This window comes from Erpetoichthys calabaricus, chromosome 1 (genome assembly GCF_900747795.2).
Source record: "Erpetoichthys calabaricus chromosome 1, fErpCal1.3, whole genome shotgun sequence".
Lineage (NCBI taxonomy): Eukaryota > Metazoa > Chordata > Cladistia > Polypteriformes > Polypteridae > Erpetoichthys > Erpetoichthys calabaricus.
In genome coordinates, this window is record NC_041394.2 from 332,043,092 (window position 1) to 332,066,560 (window position 23,469).

At 40.2% G+C, this 23,469-nt stretch overlaps 2 protein-coding genes across 5 annotated transcripts; both read left to right on the forward strand.

The window, feature by feature from the left end:
* Positions 1-1,361: 1,361 nt before the first annotated feature.
* On the forward strand, positions 1,362-19,597 carry LOC114666608 (zona pellucida sperm-binding protein 3-like). 4 transcript variants are annotated; one of them, XM_051926632.1, is made up of 10 exons: positions 1,362-1,755; positions 2,731-2,849; positions 3,014-3,117; positions 3,197-3,371; positions 3,443-3,563; positions 3,649-3,740; positions 3,813-3,928; positions 4,000-4,122; positions 4,261-4,299; positions 19,503-19,597. In XM_051926632.1, exons 1-10 carry the CDS (start codon positions 1,420-1,422, stop codon positions 19,580-19,582), a joined length of 1,305 nt encoding a protein of 434 aa, XP_051782592.1. In that variant the 5' UTR covers positions 1,362-1,419; the 3' UTR covers positions 19,583-19,597. The 4 variants fall into 4 exon arrangements, with proteins under 4 accessions (XP_051782592.1, XP_051782588.1, XP_028677366.2 ...); XM_051926628.1 differs by lacking the exon at positions 4,261-4,299 and having other exon boundaries at positions 19,464-19,597; XM_028821533.2 differs by lacking the exons at positions 4,000-4,122; positions 4,261-4,299 and adding an exon at positions 19,250-19,375 and having other exon boundaries at positions 19,464-19,597.
* Positions 16,608-19,010, forward strand: LOC114666728 (zona pellucida sperm-binding protein 3-like). Its single transcript, XM_028821701.2, has 6 exons — positions 16,608-16,993; positions 17,969-18,087; positions 18,261-18,364; positions 18,444-18,618; positions 18,692-18,812; positions 18,896-19,010. The coding sequence occupies exons 1-6, from the start codon at positions 16,652-16,654 to the stop codon at positions 18,989-18,991; spliced, it is 957 nt and encodes a 318-aa protein (XP_028677534.2). The 5' UTR covers positions 16,608-16,651; the 3' UTR covers positions 18,992-19,010.
* Positions 19,598-23,469: the final 3,872 nt, after the last annotated feature.

Sequence of the window (23,469 nt, forward strand, 5' to 3'; positions counted from 1 at the left end):
AAGAAAACGCGGCCAAAAAATTGAACACCGAACTGATTTAGTAGCAAGAGTTTTTTACATAAAATTAAAAAGTTTGCTTGATGATTTAATTAAGAATCATGCCTTTGGATTAGTGGATGCATATATGCATGTCATTGAATTTCAGAAACGAGGACTTCCACATGCGCATATTTTATTTTTATTTTTATTTGAATATCGCTGGCTCAAGTATAGCTGTTGTTGTGCTTATACCAAGGATAGATTTGATTAGCAATGATACCGATTTTCCATGTAAGCTGAGAAGAAGACAATTCCCTATAAAACCTGCTTTTAGTCCCAGGGACAGACACTCGATAGAGTTGGAATTTTTTTTTACCAGAACCCGTTTTTGGACATGGACAGCTGTATGTTGCCTTTTCAAGAGTACGACGATCACAAGATGTAAAGATGAAAGTCCTAGATCCGCCATCGCAGGGAAAGCTGTTTGAGGGAAGTGAGAGAGTATTTACTAGAAACATCGCTTATCACGAGGTTGTTTGTCGCCAGAACACATGAGTGCTTACATTTAACACTGTAGCTCCCAAACTGTTTGACCTATTGATCTATTTAACTAAAATTTGGTATACATATTATATTACGTGACCTCTACTGTTCACTTTCGGAGTGATTGAACTCTGAAATCAAAGGTCAACCGAGTAAAGTCAAATTACGTGTATTCACTGCAGGGTTGTGTGTGATGAACCTTTACAGTCACCTGCAGCTCCCAAACCATTTGACCTACACACCTGACATATCGTACACATATATGGACAACGAAGGTCAAGGTTAAGGGTCAACGGAGTATAATTAAGTCAAGTGTATTCACTGCACGTTATCATGCAGTGCACCCTTACTGGTATTTAATAAACACTTTATAGGGACGGCCTATAGTACCACAAAAACACTTCACCACATTCAACTTAATTACATTTTGCAATGATTTTATTTACACAAGTCTGCCATGTTAGTTTGCAATTTATCAATACAAATCTCCTAAATTTAAATTATTCAGGTGATGTCCTGAAGAAGTTCAAGTTTAGCACACTTTCCTCTCTTTCGTAAAGCAAATGAGTTTGGTTTTAATCAACGAGAGATTTAAAACCCCAATTGCTTGCCCCGTGTTCCACATAAAAACTGTCAAGTTACTGCCTGAGATGATCTTACATTTTGGCGGTTGTCTTGATTTGTGATTCTAATTTCATTATCTCCTTCCCGTAATTAACCTCAGTACCTGAAGTGTCTTATTCATTTCAAACGCGATTGGTGACTGATTGGCGATCTTTTTCTCCGCACGTGTTACTAGCATTAAGGAGTCGAACGCCTTCATTCGTGTATATAAAGACTGTGCGGCACTTCTTCCTTTATTGCGTTTTGCTGATTTTCTTCCTTTGTTATTTCAAAATGTGGTGTAAAAGTCAGATAGCTGTAGTGTTGCTGCTCTTTTTCCTCTGCGATGCTTTTGCTCAGCCCCGTTTCAAAGGACGGAAGGTTATGGCAAAGCACCAGCAGCCCGCGGTCGTGCAATATTTTGAGCCGAGAGCTGGCGCTTCGCAGACCGTAACCGCTCAGTGCACCGACAGTGAGGTGATCGTCACCATCAGTCCGGACTTGCTGGGCATCCAAAAGCCGGTCCAGCCTTCTGATCTTTCCATGGGTGGATGTGGAGTCACCAGCCCGGCCGGTGCTCAGCCCTTTGTGATTGAAGCGCCTCTGCAGGGCTGTGGGAGCACCGTGGAGGTGAGCTGATTAAGTGCTATCGCTCTTTTCTTAATATTTAGTTTAAGATCGTTGGTGACCGTTTGTAGATGGTTGCCCGAATCTGATTTTTGTGAACCTTTTACTGTTTTGGAGGTTTAGTATCAATTGATCAAGAACGTATACTAACAATCTTGTTCTAAGTGTCCGTTACGTGAAAAACGGAGTGTCACAGCTGACTGCACATAGACGTTTGTATTGCACTGGAAGGAAATGAGATTTGGGCAGGTAATCGTCCATTAACCGCGTCTGAGGAGGTAATCTCTCATCCCCGGTGTAGTGTCCACTCATGACCTTTATGGGCTCATGTCGCTGGTTATGGAGAGCGGAGGTTGGTTGAAGTTTGACGTGCAGCATGGCGTTTGGTGTAGTAACTCGAGTTTTAACCTTCAGACTACGATTCAAATCTACATTTTAAAGAGGACAGAGTTTGGAATAGGGTTTGAGCATGATTTTAATCGGAGGAGTACTTGGTTCTTTATAGAAGCACCTTAAAGCACCACCTGACCAGACATTGCATTGCTGTAGGATTTCAGCTGTGAAACTTCCAAAAATTTCCTCATTGCCTGTAGAGAATTTAAGTAGCTTTTCAAAAATAGAAATTCAGGGTGAATTTCAGATGGGCTAGTTCCAGTAAGTTGAACAGTAGTTAGTCTTCCAACCATTTCCATTTCTGAAATGGAAATTTGCACTCATTGGAAAGTCTTCTTGGGTGTCTAGACATTGTTTGGTGTGCTACAGCTCCTGATCTAATTCGTGTACAAACATTGGGGACCAGGTCTAAGTGACTCGGATAGGGCACAGCACCTACTGTATCTTTAGGTTATAAATTGTTGACCTGTCCAAAGGAGTAATTGGCTAGGTGATCTAAAATTTTGTGGAATAAATGTAATAGTTGACTAAATACTGTAATCTCTAAAGATTTAGCTGACTTTAGTTGGGTTGTTGGCTCTTTAGATGCTGGGAGCTGTAATTGTGTACACCTTCACCCTGGACTACAATCCTTCTCCAATTGATGGTCTTCCCATTGTAAGAACAAATCCAGCTGTGGTGCAGATTGAATGCCAATACAACAGGTAAGACATGGCTATAATGCAGAAGTGGAGTTGGTTCCATGTTTGGAACTTGGTCAAGAGTATAGTAATGCAAATACAGAGACTTGTGATGTTAAGCTACAAGAATCTGCCCTGATTTGAAGCCATTCCATCTCACATTTAAAATGTAATTTTTTCTAACCCAGGCTACACAACGTAAGCAGCAATGCCTTAAACCCCACTTGGGTTCCCTACACCTCCACGATATCTGCTGAGGACATTCTGGGCTTCTCACTTGTTATAATGAGCAGTAGGTGTACACATTTAAAAATCCTCCTTTCCATTTGCACTAACGTGATCTGAACACCTTGTAACATTCCTGTCTGCAGGTGACTGGAGTGGGCTGAGTCCATCCAACACCTTCTTCCTAGGAGACCTCATTAACCTTCAAGCGTCTGTGGACAGCACTAACCATGTGCCTCTCCGTGTCTTTGTGGACAGCTGTGTGGCCACTCCTGCATCCAATGCATCTGCCCCGGCCTACACCTTCATTGGGAATAATGGGTGAGTGAGCAATAGTCTGATTAAATCTTGGTCTGGAAACGCATTGCTATGGTCCCTCTTGTGTATTGCAGGTGTTTCTTGGATAGCAAACTGACAGGCTCCAATTCCCAGTTCGTGTCCCCCAGAGTTGCCCAGTCTGTAATGCAGTTCCAGCTGGATGCCTTCAGGTTTTATGGCCTGACTACTAGTTCAGTAAGTCCTTTCCTCCCATCTCCTTTGGAGGAATCCCATTGAAGCTCCCAGGTGTGACTGTAGTCTCTTGCATGTCTACTTTCAGATCTTCATTACCTGCCATCTGAAGGTGACCTTGGCATCTGCTAATGTTGATCCTTTGAATAAGGATTGTTCATACAACTCTGCACTGAGCCAGTAAGTGACTGGGAGGATTAGGGTGCACCTGTTCAGATGAGGTAGCAGGTTGATTGGTGGCTGTGCTTTCAGGTGGAGCTCAGTGGATGGGAACAATGCTGTCTGTAGCTGCTGTGACACCAGCTGTGCCAACCCCCCTCCCTTCAGGAGGGGCTCTGGTGTCCCTAAACACAGACCCAGGAGAGCAAGTAAGTGACCTCACTGGCAGACTTCTGCAGTGTACAGCCTGGGATACAAAAGCTTCAATTATATTTTGCAGGTGAATGGAGAGCACCAGCTGAATGGCAGGAGACCATTTCTGTTGGCCCTCTTTATCTGGAGAAGGTCTCTCCTTTGCCTTTATCACAGTCCCTGTCTGGCCAGCAAGATAAAGCCTCTCCAGGTAACTAACTTGAACAGCCTAAATGCAAGACATGTGAAGGACTTTTTTTTTTTTTTTTTTTTTTTTTTGTTTTTGGGGTCCAATCTTAAGATGCTAGATTAAACCACTTCATTCCTAATGCCTCTTTTCTCCTTGCAGGCTCCCAATTCCAAGATTCCATCCTTGGAACTGTTGTAGGTGTCCTGGCTGTCTCGTGTGTGGCTGTACTATTCTTTGCCTACAGAAAAGCAAAGGGCATTGCTAACAATAAGCAATAAAAGTTTAAAGCTTGCATCATTGTCTATAGTATTGCTTGGGAGGGGGGTATATAAGCACTGGTTTAATAGCATAATCTGATCTTGCTGGATTATCTAGACAGATAAAACATGTATGGTTACTTAGGTCAAGGGTTGACTAAGATTGTTTTGTTTTCTCACCAAATGGCTTTAAGGTCCAACTGAATAATAAGCAAATACACCTGAACTTTCTAGAAAGTGGCATCTGCACAAATGAGCCCACTGCTTTAGGCACTGCAGGTCCCACCTTTCCAAAATGTGATCATCCTTCATATTGATGCATCTCTAAAGCTGCTGTATTTGGAGTAGATTGATTCCTGTAACCCACCATCTGATATTTTTCACTATCTTGGCTTTTGTTTTTTTTTTTTTCTCCAAATTTCCTTAGCATAATGTCTAAACTTGCCTGAGGAGTGTTGGAAAGCATGTGCCTAGTTTAGGGTAGGAGTTTATAGTACACAGCAAGAAAATCCTGGGTGTCCAGGATGACCTTTGACCCACTGAGCTAAACATTTTACCTTGGCTGTCAAGTGAACTCTTTAGTGGCCATTAAAATTCAGTCCATTTCTGAGTGCCCTTGTATTGTGAGAGCATTAAGATAGCAGATCATGCTCACTTCAAGCTGGGTGCTAGAGCTTCCTTTTACTTTAAAGGAAGTAAATTATTTGTGTGGCTTCTTGTCCAAATGGCAACATTTATGAAGGATGTAGTTGCTATTACAGATGTAACTGTCATGATCCATTTGGGATGTCGGAATTGAAGATCTACTGGCCAAGGTGAACACCACTCGGCCTTGATGTGCTCTGGCAGTTTGGGTGTTGCACTAGATGTTTGTTGGAATTTAAACCAGTGCTGCTGCGGGGTATCTATCAAACCTAATTTAGCCTGGGCTGTCTCCCCTTCTGCATTAAAAGTAGGGTTTTTTTTTTTGGGGGGGGGAGCCTATTTAGTTTATCTTTCTGAATTTGGGAGCTTTGTGTCCATTTGGCACCTGCCCTACTGTTTGTGTATGTGTGCAGGTGTTTTTTTTTTTTTTTTTTTTTTTTTTTTTTTTAAACCCAACTTGAAACCAAAACGTGCATTAGGTAATTTTGGGTACCATGATAGTTTATAGCTTTACTCCAATCTGTAGTTGGCGTACTCCTGCCCTTGGGGTAGACAGGAAAAGGCATATACCACACCAGCACAGGAGTACCCTTTGACAGTGGAAGGGTTTCTCCAGTCTTGCTACAGTGTAGGGTTGTTACTAAAGAGCAGAAGAAGCAACTCATGCTGGAGGTGGGTTATAAAGGAAGTAGTCCATAAGCCTAGCCCTTTGTACCATAATTAGGTACACGGGTGGTTTAGGGTCACTTTTCAGTGACCATAGCAGTACACGAAGATCCTGAAATCTTGGGGCTGGTGGTAGGTCTCGATCAATGACTAACTCTGCACACAGTCTTTGAAGGTTTGGATGTGGCATCTCAATGGAAGGCCAATTTTAGCAGTTCTGTAAAACCTGAGCTGACTTTTTTGAGAAAAATGGGTATGCAAATTACATGACAATCTTAATGTCTTATTGTTTATCAGGAGAAAAGCTACTTGGTTATGAAAATGATGAGCGCTCAAACGGAAGCCTGGCAAATTGGTTTATCCTCTTTACAAATGTAGGAATTTAGTTTTACTGGATTCTTTCAAATAGAATATTTTTACCATTTTTTTGCACATGAAACCATTTACACTCTTCAGTGGTTTTGCAAGTAGCAATAAACACGTCTGCATAGCAAGTCATGGAACAGCAAAGGGCTACGCCATATTGCTGTAAAGGGAGCTTTGAACAGAATGTGGTCTCCTCAGTCCAAGTGCAGTAGAAACTCCCAGGGCCTCTGCCACTATATCAGAAAAATTCAAATATACACTGTTTCAATAAGGGAAATACTATTTTTAAACCTATACTGTATAACTCAACAATGAATCAAACTGCCAAGATTGGATAAATGGTTTTCAGTTAAGAGAAACCTACCAGTACTGTACAATTATCAATATCTCCAACCCATTTAGTGATATCAAAATTGCACCTCAAGTATACATTGCGTTCCAGATTCATCATAGATCTTCATTAGAGTACCATTACAGAATTATATAGTGCCCATGCAATAAACTATCAGCAACAATTACAGATTTGAGTCTCCTTGGGTGGATCTCTTCAAGCTTTGCACACCTGGGTTGGGCAGTGTTTCCCATTGTTCCTGGCAGATTCTCTTGATTTCCGTCCAATCTAAAGAAGCTTATCTGTAAGCTGCCATCTTCATGTCTCTCCACAGATGTTATGGGTCTGAAGTCTAGGCTTTGGTTAGGCCACTCAAGGACATTCAGACTTGTCCCAAATTCACTCCAGCTGGAGAATGAAACAGATCCTTTGACCCTCAATAGCAACTACATCCTTGGAGAGAACACTTTACATAATGTTGTCATTTGACAAGGAAGAATATACACAAAACTTGTCACTTCCTTTAAAGTAAGTGAAATTGCAGTTTAACACCCAGCATTAAAACCTGCCTGTAATGTGCAGGATACTCTGTCTAAAAGACTTTTCAGCATGCAAGATCATGGACAACAGTGTCACTCAGCTATGAATCCTATTAAAACTCCATCCACAAATGGGTTCACTTTAGAGCTAAACAAACAGGTTTAGAACAGTGGGTCACAAACATCATCCTGGACAACCAGGGTTTTGGTCCAGTCAATTTATTTTTTAATTTGACACAGCCTAAACTAGGCACACTATGTTCCTCCAGTTTGTGGTGGGGTGTAGGTTAATTTAACCAATTCCTAATTGCAGATTTTTATTTTCTCCCCTATAACTGATTTGGGGAGAATCACAACTTTGATCCTACTTTCCACGTGCAATTTAGGCCATTTATTACTTCGTGAATCTCATAGGAAAGACAAAGAAATTGGAAACTCCAAGCTAGTTAAAGAATATCACAGAACGTGTGGCTGAGAATTCAGAGTTCCAGGAACATATTGGGGAGCCACAGGTCATGATCATGCCATTTCAATTAAATCTCTGGTGCCTATTGTCTGTTCAGACATTACAGCAGCAGCTTTGTAGTGATGTAAGATCTTCCTTCAGATTTGACTAATGATGGTCTGAGCAAAGCCTCACAAAGTAACAAAACATTTGAATCATTTGTGTTGAAAATCGTGTCAAGGCTTCGAAGCATTTGACACTCACCTCTCTAGGGACATCTCCTGGCGATTTGCATTAATGTTACGCAAACTCATGATCAAGTTCAATAAGGTCTCTTAAACTTTTATTTTTCACTGTTACAGTTTGACAGTGGCTTCCATTGTCTGGTGTGTAAAAAAAATCTAAATAAAAATAAAATATATATATACTGTATATAATGCTGACAGGCGGAATGTGATATGTGACAAGCAAAAGTTTTCTTCTTCTTCTTTTTCTTTCGGCTGGTCCGGTTAGGGTTCGCCACAGGTTAGGGTTCGCCACAGCGGATCATCTTCTTCCATACCTTTCTGTCCTCTACATCTTGCTCTGTTACACCCATCACCTGCATGTCCTCTCTCACCACATCCATAAAACTTCTCCTAGGCCTTCTTCTTTTTCTCTTGCCTGTCAGCTCTATCCTTAGCATCCTTATCCCAAAATGCTCAGCATGCTCAGCATCTCTCCTCTGCACAGGTCCAAACCAAAGCAATCTCACCTCTCTGACTTTGTCTCTCAACTGTCCAACTTGAGCTGATCCTCTAATGTCCTCATTTCTAATCTTATCCATCCTCATCACACACAATGCAAATCTAAGCATCTTTAACTCTGCTACCTCCAGCTCTGTCTCCTGCTTTCTGGCCAGTGCCACCATCTCCAACCCATATAACATAGCTGGCCTCAACACATTCCTGTAGACCTTCCCTTTCACTCTTGCTGATATCCGTCTGTCAGCAATCACTCCTGACACTCTTCTCCACCCATTCCACCCTGCCTGAACTCTCTTTTTCACTTATCTTCCACAATTCCCGTTACTCTGTACTGTTGATTCCAAGTATTTAAACTCATCCACCTTCGCCAACTCTACTCCCTGCATCCTCACCATTCCACTGACCTCTCTCTCATTTACACACATGTATTCTGTCTTGTTCCTACTGACCTTCATTCCTCTCCTCTCTAGAGCATATCTCCACCTCTCCAGGGTCTCCTCAACCTGCTCTCTACTCTCACTACAGATCACAATGTCATCAGCAAACATCATAGTCCATGGGGACTCCTGTCTAATCTCGACTGTCAACCTGTCCATCACCATTACAAAAAAGAAAGGGCTGAGAGTAGATCCCTGATGTAATCCCACCTCCACCTTGAATGCATCCATCACTCCTACTGCAGACCTCACCACGGTCACACTTCCCTCACATATATCCTGTACAACTCTTACATACTTCTCTGCCACTCCCGACTTCCTCATACAATACCACAACTCCTCTTGAGGCACCCTGTCATGTGCTTTCTCCAGGTCCACAAAGATGCAATGCAGTTCCTTCTGGCCTTCTTTAAACTTCTCAACATCCTCAGACCAAACATCTTATCTGTGGTGATCTTTCTTGGCATGAAAACATACTGCGGCTCACTAATCATCACCTCACTTCTGGACCTAGCTTCCACTACTCTTTCCCATAACTTCATGCTGTGGCTCATCAATTTTATTCTCCTGTAGTTACTGTAGCCTTGCACATCCCCCTTATTCTTAAATATCGGCACCAGTACACTTCTTCTCCACTCCTCAGGCATCCTCTCACTTTACAAGATTCCATTAAACAATCTGGTTAAAAACTCCACTGCCATCTCTCCTAAACACCTCCATGCTTCCATAGGTATGTCATCTGGACCAACGGCCTTTCTGTTTTTCATCCTCTTCATAGCTGTCCTTACTTCCTCCTTGCTAATCCGTTGCACTTCCTGATTCACTATCTCCACATCATCCAACCTCTTCTCTGTCTCGTTCTCTTCATTCATTAGCCTCTCAAAGTACTCTTTCCATCTGATCAACACACTCTTCTCGCTTGTGAGAACATTTCCATCTTTATCCTTTATCAGCCTAACCTGCTGCACATCTTTCCCAGCTCAGTCCCTCTGCCTAACCAATCGGTACAGGACCTTTTCTCCCTCCTTAGTGTCCAACCTCTCATACAACTCATCACACACCTTTTCTTTAGCCTTCACCTCCTCTCTCTTCACCTTGTGCCTTATCTCCATGTACTCTTGTCTCCTCCCATCCACACCATGATAGAACAATTTGAATCCACCTCCTGTCCACCTGGTCTTACTTCCCTTCCATTTAGTCCCTTGCACACACAATATCAACCTTCCTTCTCTCCATCATATGTGCTAATGCTCTCCCCTTACCAGTCATACTGCCAACATTCAAAGTTCTTACCCTTAGTTCCACTCTCTCTATCTTCCTCTTCTTCTCCTGCCTCTGGACAAGTCTCCCCCCTCTTCTTCTTCTCCTTCTTCTTCTTCTTCTTCGGCCAACAGTAGCCCAATTTCCACCAGCACCCTGTTGGCTAACAGTACTGGTGGCGGTTGTTGTTAATCCGGGGATCGACCGATCTGGTATGGAAATTTGTATTGTAGTCTGCATATTGATTTGGCTAAATTTTACACCGGATGCCCTTCCTGATGTAACCCTCACCATTTATCTTGGCTTGGGACCAGCATGAAGAAACACACTGGTTTGTGCATCCCCTGTGGCCTGGTTAAAAGCAAAAGTTTTACTAAAACAAAATAAAAGACCTCACTCATGGAGCCCATCTCTTTAAATAAATAATCCCCTTGTATCATTATTATTGCTGCTTTTATTAGGATTGCCAGTAACGTTGTGCAGTGAATACACTTGAATTGAGCATCCTCTTTCTCTGTACGTTTAGCATTCGTCTGCTGAGAGGTTGATGCGCTTGCTGCTTCCTGAGCAGCTCGTCTTTTCTCCACCCTATTGGCTCGCTTCTTCTCTTCTTCCGTCGGCATCTTTTCACTTTAAAACTAATTAAGTCAGCGTTTGTGTTGCAATTTACTTAGTACGCTTTCCTTAATTTTTCACTTAAGTTGGCACTTAAGTCTTAAATTTGCCTCAAAAATTATTTAAGATATGAAGATCTGGGTGAAGTGATGGAAAAGGTGGTAGGGAATGAGAACAGTGCCCATATGCATGCGCCACACGGACGCCCTCCTGGCCGCTGCCGAGAGTTGATTCTGCAATTAAAATAAGATAATAATAAAAAGAGGAATAACCTTGGAGGTCAATCATCACCCCGAAAGCGGATAGAAGACATCCCGTAGTATATGTGTATCAGATTTCAGGTCAATAGTTCAAACGGCTTGCGAGCTATTGGTGATTTAAAATACTGGACAGACAAACTGACAGCCACGTCATAACGTATTATATACGAAGATTATTAGCCTTCATCTTTTCTTGAGATCACATTTAATCGGCCATTGTTTGGGGATCCATGGCCCTAATGTTGTAATTAGAATAAATAAATAAATAAATAACCGTTCTCTTTTGTCCTCAAATGCTTTCTTTGTTCTGACTTATTTAAAACCGAGCAGATGGAACATAAAGGTTTAACCCTCTTCTTTGCATAGGTGAGCACATTTGAGAAAGAAGATATTAAATCCATCCATTATCCAACCCGCAATATAAGACAGATATTTTTCAATCAATTAATCTGATATTTCACTTGTTTAATATATTACAATATTTTGTGGAGCACAAAATTGATGAGATGGCTATAAAGAAAAGGTGATATCACAGTCAAGTCTGTCAGCAGCAGTGGTCGTGCTGTCCTATAGCTCGATTGACTATAAGACAGTTGCTTTTTGTAGTCTGTGCTTGCTGTGATTTCCTTTATCTGATACATAGTTTCAAAGATATATCATATATCAACTTTATATAAAAAGATTAGTTAAATCGTGCAACCTTTTCATGAATTGCTCAATTTTCTCCAAAACCAAATACGTCATATAGTATACATCTGTATATTTAATTTTTTAGTCTTCATTAGGAGAATACAACAATGATACTCTTGTGTCAGTTAAACCAATTGAACGAGCATATGTCAAACAAAATACATGGTCTAAATCTGCTCCGCTAAGAACAGCAGTAGTTCAGTTGTGTGGAGCTCATTAAGTAATCCAATTTGGTGGCTCAATGGTATCAATGGTCAGTAAAGACACCAGGGGTCATTGATCCTCCTCTTGTGAAATTTAAAAAAAATATATATATTCCTCCATTTAACTAAAAAATTCCACTGTACAGGGGGCACACACCCCTAATTATATTGAGTATTATATGTAAAGAGTTTCACTGTAAAACGTAATATACTTCATTTTTAAGTGTTTGGAGACCCTGGTGTCGTATTGAATTTGTATTGCAGAAAAACATAACATCAACTACAGTCCAAAAGGCTTAAATGTGTGTTTTCGTTTCTGATCGCTATACGGCACGTCCCTTAAGATAATAGCCCTATAAACAATTTCAGCCAATCAGCGCCTTCCAAACATGCAGCACGACAGTGTGTCGTTGTGCTCTACATCCTTATAAGACTCGGTAATCAGTAACAAATATTTTTTCTGCTAATTAAAATTATTATTTTTTTAAATACAATTAATAATGACAAGGTGACGCAACTCACAGCTGTTAGTAACGTGTCGCGAAATCATTTATCTCAATGGCACCCTATGGAATTACCGGTATTTATCTGTCACTGTCTAGTAGTTGTCCAAAATATGAAACATCATAACTGAAAAACGGGATGTGCTCGACGAAAACAGTTTTCAGATTTGGAGCCACACTATAAAAAATCCAAGAAAGGAAAATTTGTGGTTATGAAGAAAAAAATGTTGGTGCAACAACTGAGTTAAAAAATGTTGTCCTAAAACAGAAAAATGTGTTGAATAGATGAATATGCAATAATTGCCATTCAACTTAAAATATTTTATTAAGTGAAATAATGTTTCTGTACTTAGTCAGCTTTTCAGGTTTGACAAAAAAATACATGTTGGCTGAGCAAAATCCTGGTACTTTTCATCTACTGAGCATGCGCAAATTGAGGAGTAAATTCAAACGTTCTGGATTTTTCTAAACGACGAACTGCGCAATTTCTGTACATTAATCTGTCAAAAGCAACGTTAAATGAACGGTCATACATTAACAGGTAAGTGAAGTTGTACACTTATGTGTAATTTTGTTCAGTAATGCAAATTCCATACTTTGTTCACTGTTATTTTAACAATTAATACTTTGAACATTAACTTGGTCAGCAAGGTAATTAGTTTTCAGTTTAGTTTTCTGTAAAGTTAATATTATTTGCTTACTCTTTTTAACACAGCTCCGCAGGTCAGCAAAAATGCATCACTTTTATGATTACAATCTGCTTTCAGACACATTTGCCATTTTCGAGTAAGCCGACATAGGCTTTTTTCAAGCCCCTGTCCAAACTCCCGCTTTTTTGAGAAACTATTGTGTAGGTCTTTAATCACTCGCCATCGTAAGGTACGGGACTTTGGAGGATTACTGTAAAGGTGCGTTAGCACAGCAGTGGTTTCCTGCGTTATTTTGGCATCTACGGTAAATTCAGCAGTAAATGCACAGCGCAACACGCCAGTCCTGTTGTAAGGTTCATTCTGTCACCGTGGAGGATGCGTGTTCAGATGTGAAATGCAGTGAAACTAGCATTTTATGTATCCTGCCGATTGCACGCGTGCTTTGTTGGCACTTTGGAGGAAAAGTGGTGACCCTACGCCTGCTACTTATACAGATCTATCATCTCTGATTCCTCAGTTTGAACAAGCGAGGCAGGTAGCGTGCTTTAAAAAAACAGCAATGGAAAACTTAGTTAGTGCATATTAAGTACGCGCCCAATATTTCATCTTCCCCCGAAGTATCGTCATGAATGTCAAAGTAGTGGCAGAGCTCCTACACCAAAACACACTTCACATGGCTTACTTAACACAACTTCTGCATAAGGCAAATGACCAGCAAACTTAAGCTGAAGAGCACATGAAAACACATATGCCCACCAACATCAAAAAGCAAAAAGACATAGAAAACAACATGTATTTTAGATAGCACAACTGTAAATAGATGATACAACAGTAATAAATACACACACACACACACACACACACACACACACACATATATATATATATATATATATATATATATATATATATATATATATATAACTTGTATAATACACATACGCACATGCATTAATGCAATTGCCTATCTATTGATAACACTTATGTTGTGGTAATTACAATTTTAAAACTAGGTGGTTGGCTTTACACATATTATTTTTATCCTTGCACAGTGTGACAACTGAGGCATGCCTTGGAAGCTTTTCCCATTTCATTTTTTCTCTCCATTTAATAAACCAATCAACTAACAAACAGTATAGTTAAGATTATGCATTTTGTTATTCTTTTAGTGAAAGTTTGGGTATTAATAATCATTTGGTACAGAGTTTACCTTACTTTGTTATATAGCTAGCAGATCTGACATTACTTTGTATAGAAGTTGATTAATATTTATATTTGCTTTATTAAGAATAACTTTCTAATCAATTAATGTTATGAATGATATGTATAACATTCTCAGCACATTGTAACACATCTATGCAGTACTCCAGTTGGATGCATTATCCAGTTTGAATTTAACGCTGGGTATGTCTGCCCAGGGTGAACTTTCACTTTAATTTATAACATTCTCTGTCAGTGATCAGATTAATGTAAGCACCATTATGTTTTAGTTTGAGTCTTTATATGTAAATTTACTGTTTGAAAATCTCCTAAATACATAACTTTTTGTTTTGGTCGTGTTTTTATTTTAGATGTTTAATTCTCAACAAAAGTCAATGCAGTGCTGCTATTGTAAATTTTCCATGCAACAGGATCAGCCAATGTTATACACAATTGAACAACGATGGCCAGGGCTTTTTGTTGAAGAACAGGTAAGTATTAAATTTCACATGTCACTTTAATGTCTTAAACACCCTTGGTTGGTTTCTGAAGTTCATTAACTCAGTCCTCACTCGCTGTCTTGCTTACACATTGGTTTATGCAGAATTTCTACGCATAACCAGCGCTGGTCATGAAGTTACTCCTAACATCTCTGCACAGTTCTACTGTGGGCTTGCTTATGATGTACAGAGCTCAAGAGGAAATGGAGAATCTACTAGAAAAACAGGATATACAGGTAGATAATGTATCTAAAGTAATTTTACCAATTTATCAACTTCAGAGTAATCTAGATTTTTCTTTTTAGCTTCAGCTTAGTATTATCTGTGTATTATAAGCTAAGCAATAGCTTTTTCCTCCATTCATTGACCTTATCTTGTGTTGGTTTTGTTTTTCTTTTCTTTCACAGACCACAGACTTAACAGTGCACAGGAGAGACACTGTTCTTCTGAGTCTTCCCTTCTACCTACAAGAGCTGGCCTCAATTTCAAAAAACATCCTGGTAATTTGCTTTCCTCATTTTGTGGTGCATCAGTTTGACATTTTATAGGGGTGTAACTTGCATTAATATACACAGACCTTGATATCTTGTTACAGTTTATGTGATACTCATGACAATGGTCATTTTTATGAAGTGTCTTATTTTATTTCATGTCTTTTGTAGAATTCTGCAAGGAACGTTACGATGGGAATTTTAGAGTTGGTCAGGAATGGCATCCCTTCAAGACTGCTGTGCAGTGCAGTAAATGTTGTAATTGTCCTTGAAGAGGAGGTGGTTATGGAGAACCTGGGAAACTTTACAAATGCCTTTACAGTCCTGTTTTGCTCACTTTATACTTTTAACATGAACTATCGCAAGAACCTTAAATACACATTTGTGGTGGTCCAGAAAGTGTTCCAGTACCTTGGAAATGACTACACTGCTAGAGTGCAATCTCTAAAAAACAAACTATCTGCAAATATAATATAAATTTCTGTGTGACACTTCCAGTTAATTTTGTCAGTTTGGGCACCTGCTTTTGAATAGAAAAAAAAGTCTTTGATCACTGTTTTAGTTAAATGAAATTGACTGTTAAATGGTCTGTTGTCTTATTTGATTTATTTGTTTTCTAAATAAGTCTCTAAATCTGGATTCCATCACCATTCTACTGCTCTTACATAAAGCATTCTTTCTGTGTAGCTTAAATGCACAATAATATTGCAGCTGCAAAGTTATAAATGTTAAGAATTTAAAGTGATATGTCAATAAAATATTTAAAGTATTTTGTTTTTGTCCTGTATTATTCAATAAATTCTGTATTAGTTTTAATTTGTAGAGCATAAAATTTACAGTTGTGCTTGCTTTTTAATACTGGCTTTGTAGTTAACTAAACTAAACAACAGTATTCAATACAACACAGAATTTGTAATTAGAACAAGCTGATCTGATGAGTACCGAAAATTTAACTGACACAACTTATTATTGTTATTTGAGCCAACATGGTCAGGATGTCAACACAAATCAAAATAATCAATTTACACAACTTTAATTAGGTGAACTAAAATTTTTGAGTGCAACAGGTCACTAGAAAATTTTAAGTTAGAAAGGACAAATTTTTTTTACAGTGCAGATTTGGGAACTTTGTTAAAGTGCAGGTGAAAGAATCCCAGTAATGAAATGCTTGTTGACCAGTGTAATCAAAATTAGACTAAATCGAAGCTGCATAAATATTCAATAAAGACTTTGTAGGGGCGCCCTAGTACCACAAAAACACTTGACTATATTCAACTTAATTACATTTGGCAATGATTTAAGCCTGCCATGTTAGTTTGCAATGTACCAATACGCCCACACATTTCATAAATTAAATTATTCGGGTGATGCCCCGAAGAAGTTTAGTACACTTTGTTCCCTTTCGCAAAGCAGATAAGTTTGGTTTTAATCATCGAGAGATTTAAAACTCTGTTGCTTGCCCCGTGTTCTACATAAGAATTGTTAAGTGACTGCCTGAGATGATCTTACGGTTTTGCGGCTGTTTTTATTTATGAAGTTAATTTCATCATCTTCTTGGCATAATTAACCTCAGTATTGCATGCGTCTTGTTTATTGCAAACGTGATTGGTGACTGATTGGCGATCTTTTTCTCCGCACGTGTTATTAACATTAAGCAGGCGAACGCCTTCATTCGTGTATATAAAGATTGTGCTGCACCCCGAACTTTACTGCACTTTGCTAATTTCCTTCTTTTGTTGTTTCAAAATGTGGTGTAAAGATAAGGGTCAGATAGCCGTAGTGTTGCTGCTCTTTTTCCTCTGCGATGCTTTTGCTCAGCCCCGTTTTAAAGGACAGAAGGTTATCGCAAAGCACCAGCAGCCCGCGGTCCTGCAATATTTTGAGCCGAGAGCTGGCGCTCCGCAGACCGTAACCGCTCAGTGCACCGACAGTGAGGTGATCGTCACCATCAGTCCGGACTTGCTGGGCATCCAAAAGCCGGTCCAGCCTTCTGATCTTTCCATGGGTGGATGTGGAGTCACCAGCCCGGCCGGTGTTCAACCCTTTGTGATTGAAGCCCCTCTGCAGGGCTGTGGGAGCACCGTGGAGGTGAGTTGCTTCAGGGCTCTCGCACTTTTACTTAATTTCTCAAGGTGACCGTAATGAAGTTTTATTGTAGGTGGCCCGGGTCTGCTTTAATATTTACTGTTTAGGCGGTCAAATCACAATTGATCGGGCACATTAATGAAATCTTTGTCCCAGTTGTGTCCGTTTTGTGAAAACGGAGTCTTACAACTGCCTGCACGTAGACTACTGCCCAAATCTAATTTCCTTCCAGTGCAACAAAGTCTCCATTATGTGCTTAGACCCTGGTGTAATGCCCACTCGTAACTTATGTGGGCTCCTGTGCCTGGTTAGGGTGCACACAGGTAGATTGAAACCGGACTTGTGCAGCATGGTGATTGGTCTAGCAACTGCTTTTGAAATGTAGCCCTATAAGGTTAAAACCTAACTTATTACACTCCTAACCTCAATATTAAATTTTAAAGGGCGCATTAAGAGGTGTACTTGGCTGGTCAGGTTGTGCTTTAAGGTTTTTCTTTAGCAGCTTGATTTCACAGCTGAAAAACTACAGCAATGCAATGTCTAAACTTGTTGCCTGTATGAATTTTAAATGGCCTTATCAAAAGATCCTGGATTTTCATTAAATTGAGAAAGCAGATTTCAAATAACGAATGAGACTGCAAAAAAAAAGCAATGTAGAAGCATAAAATCTAATGGTGATGTCTAAAGGCAAGCTAATGGCTGAGAATTAGATCTGGCCCCTAATGTGTGTTCCGGTTATTAAAGTATTCTTGGGTGTCTGAGGGCCACCTACGATACCTTGCAGCTTGTCATCATATCCGACACTGGATCACACCAATCTTTCAGGTTACAAAGTGAGCAGTTTTCATTTTAAAGGAGTAATTGCTATGGCAATTTGGCTAGGTGGTGATTCTGCAGAATTAAGCCTGTTACAATTTAAAGTCAATCTGCTAAATGGCTTTAAAGCTGGTGTTCAGTCAAGTTGTTGCATCTTTTTAGATGCTGGGAGCTGTAATAGTGTACACCTTCACCCTGGACTACAATCCTTCTCCAATTGATGGTCTTCCCATTGTAAGAACAAATCCAGCTGTGGTGCAGATTGAATGCCAATACAACAGGTAAGAAGCCACAGGGATATAATGCAGATGTGGAGTTGGTCCCATGTTTTGGAACTTCACACAGCCTAAAGTGTGATAATGCAGAGAGCCATTGTGACAAGCTACAAGAATCTGGTGATCAAGATGGCATGGCTTTGAATCTTGACTTTCTAATTTAACTTTTTCTAACCCAGGCTACACAACGTAAGCAGCAATGCCTTAAACCCCACTTGGGTTCCCTACACCTCCACGATATCTGCTGAGGACATTCTGGGCTTCTCGCTTGTTATAATGAGCAGTAGGTGTACACATTTTAAAATCCTCCTTTCCATTTGCACTAATGTTATCTGAACACCTTGTAACATTCCTGTCTGTAGGTGACTGGAGTGGGCCGAGTCCATCCAACACCTTCTTCCTAGGAGACCTCATTAACCTTCAAGCATCTGTGGACAGCACTAACCATGTGCCTCTCCGTGTCTTTGTGGACAGCTGTGTGGCCACTCCTGGGTCCAATGCATCGGCCCCAGCCTACACCTTCATTGGAAATAACGGGTAGGTGTGAGCCATAGTCCGACTAGATCTTAGTCTGGAAATGCAATGCTATGGTCCCTCTTGTGTATTGCAGGTGTTTCTTGGATAGCAAACTGACAGGCTCAAATTCCCAGTTCATCTCCCCCAGAGTTGCCCAGTCTGTAATGCAGTTCCAGCTGGATGCCTTCAGGTTTTATGGCCTGACTACTAGTTCAGTAAGTCCTTTCCTCCCATCTCCTTTTGGAGGAATCCATTGAAGCTCCCAGGTGTGACTAGTCTCTTGCATGTCTACTTTCAGATCTTCATTACCTGCCATCTGAAGGTGACCTTGGCGTCTGCTAATGTTGATGCTTTGAATAAGGATTGTTCATACAACTCTGCACTGAGCCAGTAAGTGACTGGGAGGATGAGGGTGCACCTGTTCAGATGAGGTAGCAGGTTGTGATTGGTGGCTGTGCTTTCAGGTGGAGCTCAGTGGATGGGAACAATGCTGTCTGTAGCTGCTGTGACACCAGCTGTGCCAACCCCCCTCCCTTCAGGAGGGGCTCTGGTGCCCCTAAACACAGACCCAGGAGAGCAAGTAAGTGACCTCACCAGCAGACTTATCCAGTGTCCAGCCTTTGGATACACAAACTGCAATTGTATTTTGCAGGTGAATGGACAGCACCAGCTGAATGGCAGGAGACCATTTCTGTTGGCCCTCTTTATCTGGAGCAGGTCTCTCCTTTGTCTTCTGTATCTCAGTCCCTGTCTGGCCAGCAAGATAAAGCTTCTCCAGGTAACTAAATGCAAGCTTTAAGGATTGCTCTTTAGACCGTTGAAACTAGTTCTTTAATGCTTAATTCCTAATTCTTTTCTCTTTACAGGCTCCCAATTCCAAGATTCCATCCTTGGAGCGGTTGTAGGTGTCCTGGCTGTCTCGTGTGTGGCTGTACTATTCTTTGCCTACAGAAAAACAAAGGGCATTGTAAACACTAAGCAATAAATTTTAATGCTCATGTTGAGTGTTTTTGTTTAGGTTTAGGTATACAAGTACTTAATAGCAATCTTGCTGAAAATCTCCTAGACAGATGGTACCACATGCATGGTCACTAGATCATGCTTTCCTACGATTGTTCCAGCTGTATTGGTTGAAGGTCAAACTGAATACTAAGCAAATTTTAAAGTGGTATCTCAAATGAGCGTACTAAACAATGAAGGACCCACCTTAAGCCTCGATGTGTCAAATCTAATGATCAGCTGTTCCATACTTGTGTCTTGAGCTTTCAAAGTACAGCTTCATTGCTTGTTTCAAATGCTCTCATTTGGTTTTATTTGAGGCACTCTAGCTTCATGATATCATATGTGCACATGTCATTTAACAATCCCTGCTCCTTGTCTGGTTACCCACAGTAACGTTGAGTTTCATTCAAGACTTGCCATCTTTACACGACACTTCCTACTAAACTAGTAGGAAGGAGAATGTACAAGAGGGAATTTTTATGAGAAGGGCCTGTGCATCAGGGTGAGGAGGTGTTGTCTCCAGTTAGGTGAGGTCATCTGCCGACTCTGTTTTTTTTTGGGGGGGGGGGGCATAAATGCAATGGTGAATACTGACAGTTCTGATTCAGAAGCAGAATAAATTTTATGGATAGCGAAGCATTCCATTGCCAAACACAATACAAAGTAGAACATTTAGGATAAATGTTTTAATTATAAACAATGGTGTTTGAGAACAAACATTACATTTGGGGGGGGGGGGATGAATGTGTAATGTTTAACACTGATTTAAAACAAATATATTGATGAGCAAACTGACAAATTGGCCTTTAGAAAATCTCAAAGCTTGTGCACAGTCCTTTAGCAAAGAATTCATTAACATTATGGTCTTGCTACTGACACAATGTCAGGGGAGAAAGCGGCAGTCCATACAAACTCGGTCTCTTTGATTTTTGACCTTTATGATTGTCAAGTTCAATCCTTTTAACAAGAACAGGTCTGCTATAGTTCAATAAATGCTGTTTAAAATGTTTGGACATGCAGTAGACCCCTGCAAGTTCACAGCCTCAGTCGTTCATGGATTTTTTCCTACGAACCCAACTAAATTGTTAGTGGGAACCGCTTTTTTTTTTGTGGCAATACTGTACTGTAGCCAATTGAATTTGAAACTCCTAGCAGTCCCTGCAGTGGATCTGATTGGTCGTCTGCTGGGGCTTTTAAGGTCAAAAGTTGTCTGCGCTGCTTTTAAACAGGGGGCCGGTGATCAAAAGCCAAGAAGAAACAAATTTTTCCAATTTGTTTCAAGTTCCTGTCTGTCTGCCTTCTGTTTGGGTTACCTGTACTTTTGTTCTGGATCATTTCATCTGTCTGGATTCTACCTGTGTACATGAGGACTATGTAGATTCATGGCCATCCTGCAAAGAAAGCAGCACTCCTGAACCCGTCTACCTGTCTTCATTTCAGGAACTACCGGTAGGACTGTTTTCATCATTACATTTCGTCCATTGCTGTTTTTCATGATTTACTGTTTGCGTTTTTAATGTAATCGCCGTAAGGGGAGCAGTGGTGGTATCGTTTTTATTTTGTTTTCATTGTTCTTGCTGTTTGAGTACTGGTTTGCTTTGGTTTTTGTCTGAGTGCGTGCAGGTTGGTTGGGTGCATCGCTGGAATCTCGACCATAAAAAATCGCCATCTTGACGGTGTGCATCTTGGTGGCACCGGACCGCTACAGTGTTGTTCATTTATCCTTGCTGCTGATTGACGGAGATGCATCTCCAGCTGAGTTTTCTGTTTTACTTAAAAGCCTGAACAGCACCTGTCCTTTTTGGCTGATTGCTTTGTTTCTCTCTCCTCCCCAGATATCCTCTGCTTCTGTTGGGGGTTGTGCTCCCCTATGATGTACGTGTATTTAATTGATAACTGCATACTGAGGTTTTTACTTCAGAAAGAGATGTGTTTAAAGTTCCTGTGCCCCAAGCATGACCCCCTGCAATTAAGCAGCTGCACGAAGACTAGCCTGCCAGCATCGATGCTTACCTCTGTGCTTGCGTGCAGCCAGTTCAAGTGCAGTTGGCTCTAACTTCATCCATGGTGTCAGTTGCACTTTGTACGTTGTTCCAGTAGTTTTTTAATGTTTTTACAGTTCCTTAGTGTGTAAAATGATCAGTGTTGCAGTAATTTGTGATGCTCTTTGCATGAACAGTGGAACATTAATTTCACTTTTTTTTTTTTTTTTATTGTGACGTTTACTTAATGCATCCCTAGATGCCAAATACTTTAACTCCAAGTAGGTGGCAGTTTAAGGCTTAAAGCCCCAAGATGCCGCCAAAATGAGCTGCACCATCTAAGGCTTCTGGCAATGAAAACATGCTTGCATGAGTTACAATACATATAGTGGCAACATCGGTATTTTACATTCTAGCACGGGGGGAGACATTGCAGTACAGTATACGGGTTTACTTTTAAATTTTTAGGTAATAAGCGGAGTTTGAAATTAAAGTGTGTTTTGGTGGCATATTTACAATTTAAACTAAGAAAATAGGCTTTGGATGTAGTTAAAAAAAAAAAAAAAAAAAAAAAAAAAATTTGCGGTTTTTCACGATTCGTGGGTGCTCTAGGAACATGAGTAATATGTGACAGAGAAATAATACTTAAATACAGGAGCAAGTAAAACCTACAACTGCCTGAAATACACTGTAAACGCAGGTATTTTCAATAAATTGGGAAGCTTGTGTTTGTGCATTTCCATATTGATTTAAGTACAACAGGTGGCTTACTTAGTTCTAACAGGTAGCTCAAACAGCATGTAACAGTAAATTTTCATTTACTTAGATTGAGTTGTTGGACTAACAGGCCGTGCTGCTATCAATGAAGGTTCGCTACAGTATAGTCAGTTTTACTGTTTCCTTATCACATTTCAGGACATTCATTCAATTCACCATTACTTTGAAAATGTTGTCAAGGTGATGGATCAAAATGGCGATCTGTTTCAGCGTTTTAGAAATGTTTGATCTAGAGAAGCGACACCAAAATTAAGGTTTTAGTTCTGAAATCCGTGAACTGATACTTGACGCAAAGTTCAAAAGGAAACTGAAGCCAACTGGGAAGCATTTGTGCAAGTTGTCCAGAATTCACAGTGCAGAGAATAATGCTGAGCTTGTGGAGAACTTGCTGAAAGCATATCGGCTTATAGGAGCCAGAAAGTCACTGAAGATGCAAACATTCTCATCTCGAATTTATTCCACCAAAATCTGGCGATGTTGATCAGTTTTTCCCATCACCTTTGTCAGGGAGAATTCACTCTGAGCATGATGGGTGACTACTATTGGGCCTGAGGTACGCTGACATAAACATGTTAACGAGTCTCTGGTATCTTCTTCTGGTCTGGTTTAAGATTAAACACGTCAAAACAATTTTGGTGGGACACAGTTCACTCTCAATATTGTCGATATATTGATAAGTGTCAAAATATCAAGTAGGTGTATCTCAAAAACCTGACGTGCTAGCTTAACTCCAACTTCATAGATGAAGTTGGTGTAAAACACTTAAGAGTTCATCTGAAGTTCCCAGTAGGAAAGAAATATTTTATTTGTAGACCAGTGTTATGGATTAAGGTTTTACATTTAATTTTTAAAGTGTTTGGTATTATGCAGACAATGTCTAAGGGTCTGTTGTGGTAAATCAAATAGTCTCCAATTTCAGCCTTAAGTGCAGACAGGACAATCCTCCTTCCATTTACATTGAGTTCATGTCTTATTGTTTAAGTATGAAAGGTCATAAAGTAAATCACCCTGTGAAAACGTTAGTGGAAGGCAATTGGGAGCACCTCAAGTAAAACCGGTGCAGGTTTGGGTGGATTGGTTCAAATAATGCAGGGACAGTAATAAGTATTGT